Source organism: Puma concolor, chromosome A2, assembly GCF_028749965.1.
Source record: "Puma concolor isolate L17-30 chromosome A2, mPumCon1.1.hap2, whole genome shotgun sequence".
Lineage (NCBI taxonomy): Eukaryota > Metazoa > Chordata > Mammalia > Carnivora > Felidae > Puma > Puma concolor.
In genome coordinates this window covers 158,519,660-158,527,339 of record NC_141668.1, presented here as the reverse complement: position 1 = coordinate 158,527,339, position 7,680 = coordinate 158,519,660, and the positions used below count along the sequence as shown (strand labels likewise).

The 7,680-nt window shown below is 56.6% G+C and overlaps 1 protein-coding gene and 1 non-coding gene across 2 annotated transcripts; both read left to right on the top strand.

Annotated features, from left to right (window-relative positions):
* The first annotated feature begins 926 nt into the window (after positions 1 to 926).
* Positions 927 to 4,387, top strand: RPL18A (ribosomal protein L18a). Its single transcript, XM_025916096.2, has 5 exons — positions 927 to 1,068; positions 2,366 to 2,545; positions 3,176 to 3,305; positions 3,896 to 4,005; positions 4,230 to 4,387. The coding sequence occupies exons 1-5, from the start codon at positions 1,051 to 1,053 to the stop codon at positions 4,320 to 4,322; spliced, it is 531 nt and encodes a 176-aa protein (XP_025771881.1). The 5' UTR covers positions 927 to 1,050; the 3' UTR covers positions 4,323 to 4,387.
* On the top strand, positions 3,662 to 3,794 carry LOC112853086 (small nucleolar RNA SNORA68). The gene has a single exon (XR_003222890.1). It is a non-coding gene; the product is annotated as a small nucleolar RNA SNORA68 (small nucleolar RNA).
* Positions 4,388 to 7,680: the final 3,293 nt, after the last annotated feature.

Below are 7,680 nucleotides of genomic sequence, written 5' to 3'. Positions count from 1 at the left end.
GTTTGTGGGTATGAGCCCCGCGTTGGGCTCTGTGCTGACAGCTCAGAGCTTGGAACCTGCTTTCGGATTGGATTCTGCTTCCCCCTCTTTCTCTGCCCCCTCCCCTACTCATGCTCTATCTCTCTGTCTCAAAAATAAATATATATAAATATATAAATAAACATACATACACATATATACATACACACACACGCACATATAGTAGGCTTGGGGCGCCTGGGTGTCTCAGTTGGTTAAGTGTCTGACTCCTGGTTTCAGCTCAGGTCATGCGTGGTTAGTGAGTTCGAGCCCCACCTCAGACTCTGCACTGCTGGTGTGGAGCCTGCTTGGGATTCTCTCTCTCCCTCTCTCTCTGCCCACCCTCCACCCCCGCTAGCTCGTGCTCTCTCTCTAAATAAACACGTAAACTTAAAAAAAAAAAAGTTAAAAGGAAAATAAAAACAAAACAAAAATATACAGAGTACGTTCACGGTGCCTGCTTGCTAGTTAGAGCCCCACCTTGAGTATAGAGATTACTTAAAAAATAAAATCTTAAAAAATAATAAAAAATATTATATAGTAAAAAAAAAAACAATTAAAAGAATTAAAATGTTACACTAGAAAAGCCACGTCATGCAGTATAAAGCAGTAAAGACATAAATTCTAAAAACAAACGAATAAATAAATAAAGAAACAAACAAACAAATAAATTCCACACAAGAGCATCACGGTAAGTGGAACGCTCGGACTGCCACCCAGACACCCCTAGGCCGCCTACAACTCCCAGCGTGCCTGGCACTCCCAGGCTCCCTTACCAGTCAAGGCGGAAGGGGAGGGGCTAGTAGACCTACCTCCTGTGAGTTGTAGTCTAGCTGCGAACGAAGGCGGGGCTGTGTGAGGTTGGTGGATCCGGAGGCAATGAAAAAGCAGATCTGGTTGAGCGCCGGGCCGACAAACCAATGGGCGTGCGGCTTGCGGGAGGCGGGACTTCCGTCAACGAAGTCCTGGTGAGCGGCTGCGCGAGGGCTGCCACTTCCTTTCTTGGCTGGCGGCGAGAGCGGAGGGTGCGCCATGAAGGCCTCGGGCACAGTAAGGCGAGCGCGGTGGGGCAGGGGGCCGGGGAGTGCGGTGCGGAACGAATCCGGGGCCCCGGCAGGTGGCGTGGACCGGGTAGAGGGAGCGTGCGCCCGGCTTCGTCCCTCGCCACGCGCGCCACTGCCTTCAGGTGCAGCCAACATGGCGGCCATCGCGGGCGCCGCGTGGGGAGGCTAATGCCATGCTCCCGGCCCGCTTGGAAATCACGGGGCCCGAAGAGGCCGGGCCTCCTTTCCGGGGGAAGGGACAAGTTGCGCGACTTGGACGCTCGACCGACGGGACCTTGTTGAGCCTCCGAGCCTCAGTTTTCCCATTGGCGAAGAGGACCCAGTGGGAGGGTGCAATAATATTACTCTTCTCGGCGTGGCTGTGAGAAGTAGAAGAGAACTATAAACCCGAGTTGACACCGGGAGTGCGAGCCTTATCTGTGACAAGTGCTAGGTGAAATCAGAGGGCGCTGTGGCGCAGAGATGGAAGAGCAAGTCCCCGGGACCGAGGGGGTCATGTACAGCTCTCCAGCCTCAGGCCAGCCGCATCGGTCCCTTCCTGAACGGGTGGTCCGCGGGGCTGATGAGTCAGATTGAGAGGTGGGAGTATGAGCCGAGTTGGCGATACTTGGGGCTGTTATGTAAGTAAAACAGCAAGTCCGTGAGAGATACGTTCCTTTGTACTATATCGCAGAGTTTGGCCTTGGCCGACATACTTGTCTGTGCATCCGTGTAAACAGGGAGTTTCCACTGGGAAGTCCAAACCCCTTGGACTGCTGCTGGGAAACAGGTAGCTGCAGGTCCCGTGGCAGCAGTGCTGAGAGTCCAGAGCTGGGGAGGGCACTGGATTTTTTTTTTTTTTTTTTCCTGGTTCTGCCTGGAGCGTGCTGTGGGATTCCAGGCTGGTCACTGTCTTTGGGCCCCCGAGTGGAAGAGAACTTTGGGCAGACGTAGTGAGCCGCAAAGATGCAACGGAGTTAGGAGGCTGCAGGCCTAGGCTTCAGCTTTTCCCAGGAATGTAAACGGAAGGAGGAAGGACAGTGAGATTCATAGCCCTGCCCAGCTTTCTGGAGCCGAGGCAAAGGGTACACAGGCACCTTAGTGAATCCTCCCTGCCCTCAACCCCTGTTGTGGAAAGGCTGGGACAGTGGCGTGGCTCCTTCATCAGGATTCCACACGGATGCCCTGGGAGGGGACAGTCTTCTCTCTCTCCTGCTCCGTATTGGGAAAGGGAGCAGGGTCAATCTTCACGGTTGCCTCAGAGCTCTGGGTCAGGCCTCATCTCACCCCTGTTTGTCTTTCAGCTGCGAGAGTACAAGGTGGTGGGGCGCTGTCTGCCCACCCCAAAGTGCCGCACTCCACCGCTGTATCGCATGCGAATCTTTGCACCTAATCACGTTGTCGCCAAGTCCCGCTTCTGGTACTTTGTGTCTCAGCTGAAGAAGATGAAGAAGTCTTCAGGGGAAATTGTCTACTGTGGGCAGGTATGGGGCGTCGGAGACAGCGTGAGGTCTGGAGTGGGTTTACACGTTCCTGTGGGGGCCTTCCTCACTGCACAGAGTTCCCAGACTTCATAACCCCTGGCCTGTTCGAATGTGCTGTTGAGGCCCTAGGTCAGGATGGGACGGATCCCTCAGTGCCCTTTTCCTAATGAAAGAGCCCAAGGCCCAGAAGGGTGTGGCTGGCATGCCGGGACACCTTGGCTGAGGCCCGCGCCTTTGCTGGACCTCATCTACGAAGGTGCCGTCACTTAGGCACGTTTGCTGTGTTGGGCACTGGACTCTGCGTCATACGGCCGCACAGGGTGGCAGCTGGTTTTTGGTCTAGATAGACCTGGGTGAGTGGCGTTTGGGAGGAGCCTGGAGCTGGTGGTCCACACGGGGGGAATATCCAGGCCTGGGCTGCTGTGTGCCCCCCGGCTGTTACGGTGGGAATTTGTCCTGGGACAGCAGGTCTTCCTCGTGTACTTCAAAATTCAAAGACTGGGAGATAGGCTCGGGAGAGGCCTGGGGCTGGGCTGTCCTTGGAGCAGCAGGGGCAGGTGATCAGCCAGGGTAGCAGACGTTGGGCTCGAGCCCGCTCCCTCCGCTTGCCTCAGCCAGCTTCTTTGGCAGGTGTTCGAGAAATCCCCCTTGCGGGTGAAGAACTTCGGCATCTGGCTGCGCTACGACTCCCGCAGCGGCACCCACAACATGTACCGGGAGTACCGGGACCTGACGACCGCGGGCGCCGTCACCCAGTGCTGTAAGCTTCCGGTGGCCACAACCCGGTTTCTCCTTTAGACTCACCTCGCAGGCGTCTGCAGCTCATCTGCCTGTGTCCTCCCACTGCTTCAGACTGAGGCAGGACGGGGAGTGGGCGGTCCCAGGCATGGTGGTTGGGATGCAGCGGCAGTGTCTGTGTTTGCTCAGGGGACAGGAGTGGAAGGGATGTTCCGGGTGCGTCTTTTTCCGGAGCCTGGCAGCAGGCGGACCTTTGGAGTTGATCGCTCGTGTGGCGATAATTCCCACCCAGAATCTAGCCGGGGCCCTCTCCGTAACGGATGTGGTGCTGGTGGCCCCAAGTGCTCCCAGGGCAGGTTGCCTGCCGGGGCCACAACCGAAGCACCTCAACCCAAGAACTGCTGTTTCTTGTAATGGCGGTTTAAACAGAGGTGCTGACAGCAAGTTGATCTCGTCGCCTTTGGGGGGCTGTGGCCGTGCTCCTCAAAGTGAATTGAGAGGTTCTACAGCCCTGGTAGCCCACGCCTGTTGGGGTCCTTCCGGGTCAGTACTTGACGGGGGGTTTAAGGAGTGCGCGGACCCCCGGCACACGTTCACCTTCGCCCTCTGCAGACCGAGACATGGGTGCCCGGCACCGTGCCCGGGCCCACTCCATCCAGATCATGAAGGTGGAGGAGATCGCAGCCAGCAAGTGCCGCCGCCCGGCAGTCAAGCAGTTCCACGTGAGTGCCCTGGGGGCCCTGCTGGGTGGGCTGGGCTGAGGGGGGGGGGGGTCTCCCCTGGAACATGGAGCTGGCCTAGCTGCTCCCCTGTCCCCCAGCCTTGGGAGCTGCAGGGAGGCACTGGGTTTGACGCAGGAGCCCGGTGGGGGGTGGCCACACCTCAGTGGCCCCTGGAAGAAAGGTTAAGAGGCTTCGTCCCCCTCACCCATCTCTCCTTACCACAGGACTCCAAGATCAAGTTCCCGCTACCCCACCGGGTCCTGCGTCGCCAGCACAAGCCACGCTTCACCACCAAGAGGCCCAACACCTTCTTTTAGATGCAGAGCCTCCCTGGCCCCAGGTCCGCCCAAATAAACTCCTTGGGAAAACCCGGGTGCTCAGACACGCTTGTATTCTTTGTACACCCTGCAGAGCTCAAAAGGGCGCAGCCAAGCTGTGAGTTCTCTGCTCCGGCAGGGGTCTTTCTCTCTTGAAATGGGACCCAGACACTTGATTTCTCCAGAAGGGGAGCTCTAGAAATGAGAAGGCCACACCCCCTGGGACTTCATCCAGCAAGGGGCTGTCATGGGCCGGGTCCTAGAGCCAGAGGGCCCATCTTTCAGCCCCATCGACTGGCCCTCTGCTGTGAGCTTTGTAGCGTGTTGCAGGCCAAAAGGTTTGGCCCCTAAACCTGTTCCACCTGCCTTGTGAGGCACAGGCCTCAACTCTCCTCACGTCTGTGGTAAGCTGTGGCACTTGGATGCCTGGAAGGAATCGGGATGTTAGGGTTGGTTCATTCCACCTACGAGTTTTCCCTTCCAGGCTTAGAACCCTAGTCTCTGGTTCCGGGATCCTCAGAGCAGACGTGAGGGGGCACCTGAGAGGGCTGTGAGCTGTGGTAGTTTGTCCTTCGCTGGCTTGGGGGCCCCTCAAAGGACACCCTAATCCTGCCCAAGGAGGTGAAGGACTCACTGGGTATCTGTCTCCAGGCAACCGCTTACAGCCTGGGGAATTCTAGGCATGAAGCTAATCCCACCCTGGCTGAGCCCATCGGGAGGCCGACACAGCCAGGAAGGAGCAAGGATCTTGGGAGGCATCTGTCCTTGGTTTGTGACCTTGAGCAGCCCCGGCCCTTTGAGCCTTGATGTTCTCAGAAGATGAGGGCACGGAGCAGATTTAATTTACTCGGTTGACAGTACTGGGGAGAGTCGCAACTACGGGCACCGGGGGCAGAGGTCAGTCAGGATCGCCTTCTATTCCGGGGAGCCAGGGAGCGAGAAGAAGGCAGGGCAAGTCTGTGTGGAGTGGGGTGTGGGGAGCAGTCTGCGCTGGAGTGTCCCAGGCAAGGGTACAGCCTCCCCTCTCCCACTTGGGGGGAGGGGGCTAGTTGGCATGATCAGTCTGAGTGGTTTCCGGAAAACTAGGTCCTTTCAAATTCCACCTATGCTTGGAGCGGCACCCAAGCCAGGGTTTGTGCACAGCCAGCCGTTGTCATAGGAAAGATCCCCGAGGATGGGGTGCCAGGCTTCCGAGACCTTCGCGGCTGCCCTGTCTGCTGTTTTCGAGTGGTTCTTTCCCATCTCCAGGCCTTTGTGCTTTGATGGCTAAAGAAAAATCACTTCTTAGGATTTGAATTTGCTATTTTCTTAGGAGGTGGGCACTTTTCTTTAAGTAAAAATACTTGCGTGGTCTCGGCTCATTACGGGGCTGCGGGTCATTTTTTAAGTTACTGTTTTGTAAAGGTCTTTATGTATGTAGGCGGAAGATGTGAAAAATACATGTTTTTCCCCATAGATGGTACAAATACTTTTCTAGGGCACTTCATGTTTCTTAAGGTATATTTGGGGAGCCAGGCTAGAGTTTTTGAACTTTTTGCCTTGTTGATTTCATTAATCTTTTGGGACTTCGGGCAGAAACTCCTCCTCCTTTCTCAGTAATTGGATCTCTGTATCTAGATGCCCCCCACAAAGAAAAAATCCATTTCCCAGCCTTCTCATCTGGGAGTAATCACGTGATACTAGCAGTGGTGATGTCTGCCATTTCCAGGATGTCCCCATCTGGCTGGAATAGAGGCAGGATGGCCGGTGCGCCAGCAGCCCTCTTTGGCCATCGAGAAGCCACACTTGAGCAACAAAGTGGAAGGGCCTCGGACACCTGACCCTGTGTCTGCAAGATTAGAACATGGAGAAGGAGCCCCAGTCCTGCTTGGACTGGAATCTGGAGCCCTTCAGTCAATTGTGACTTGGTCTTGAGGTGGCCCTAATGGTTGTGCCTGGGGCTAGTCACTACCCACTCAGCTTTTGTTCTGTGTGAAGTGGGGGTGGGGATAGTTCAGGTGAGCTAGAGACTGGATGCGTCACTGGGAAAGTGGAAGGCCAGGGCCTCGACAAACTATCCATGTTACAGCCTGGGGGCTGGCTGGGAGGGCTCTGCCCAAATCAGCCAAATGGTGGAGTCAGTCCCACTATTGAGGGACCTTTGAACAGATGATGAGTGCACCCCAATTCCCTAACTTCCATGTCTTTGTTCACCCACCCCCCCCCCGCCCCGGCCATCTACTCATTCTTGCCTGCAGACCCCTCTACTGTGTCCCCACCCCATGGACCCTGCACAGAGCAGCTGGCAGGAGGTGGAGACCACTGAACTGGGCCCTCCGTCTCCAGAGGTAGGTGAGGTGCTGGAACCACGCAGAGCGAAAGCCCAGAGTAGGTGGCGATGGGCCCTTCGTTGTGAGGCCCATGAGATAGGACTGGCCTCTTGGACTTTTAACCCTCTGGCTGGCTGGGGTCCAGGGAGGGGAAGGTTCTTTTGGGATCACCCAGCCAGCTCAGGTGGACAAGAATGTGGAACCCGCAAGGCCCTGGTGGGCCTCTCCTGCTTCCGGCGCTGAGACTCCCAGGTCCTGTCCCTGGGTTTGTCCAGGTGCCAAGTGTCATTCCTGGGCTGGGAGCCCTGGGGGAGAGACCTCATGAGCTGCCCCTCACTCCTGAGTCAGGGACCATCAGGGACAAGGGCGGGCACCAAGGCAAAAGTGGGACAAGTGGGGGTCCCAGAAGACCTGACCCAGATCCTGAAACCAAGAGAGACCGAGAATTGTGGAATCCTAGAACCCAGTTGGGGTCCTCAGGATGTAGGAATCGTGGAATCTCACAGAGCACGCAGCACCGTTAGTAAAAAAAAAAGTTTGCTTTTACTGAGTGCAAGGTAGAAGTTCAAAGACAGCCAGCCAGAAGGTCGCGCTGGAGCCACAGTAGCTCATAACCAGGGAGCTGTGGGAGCACTGTGGGTGCCTGGGCAGCAGGCAGGGTTGGGAACAACAGATCCCCGTGCGACAGCCCCTTGTGCGTTCAGACTGCAGCTGCCCAGCCTTCAGGGTCTCCCTGCCCCTCCTCCACTGGGCTGCGTCCTGCTTGCCCCCTCCCTGTTCTGTGACGGGAACTGGGCAGTCAAGGGAGGTAAATCTCACCACCCTGCTCCCCGTACTCCCCCCCCCCCCCAACCCCCGGGAAGATGGTCCTACACACCTCTTCAGGGTTTCCAGAACACGTTCCCATCCACCCATCTCTCCCCGCCACACAGCCACTGCCTTGATTGGACATGGCGGTGGGCTTTTCAGAATCTACAAATCTCACTAGGTCCCTCTGGCTCCAAACTCTCCAGTGCCCACGGTCCCTCCCTTCCCCACCGCCAGCGCCC

What these genes read in the sequence shown, in the direction of transcription:
- RPL18A (XM_025916096.2), top strand. An exon ending in GGGCGCCGTCACCCAGTGCT is followed by an intron (nt 3,306 to 3,895) that starts GTAAGCTTCCGG and finishes CGCCCTCTGCAG; the next exon opens with ACCGAGACATGGGTGCCCGG. An exon ending in CGGCAGTCAAGCAGTTCCAC is followed by an intron (nt 4,006 to 4,229) that starts GTGAGTGCCCTG and finishes TCCTTACCACAG; the next exon opens with GACTCCAAGATCAAGTTCCC.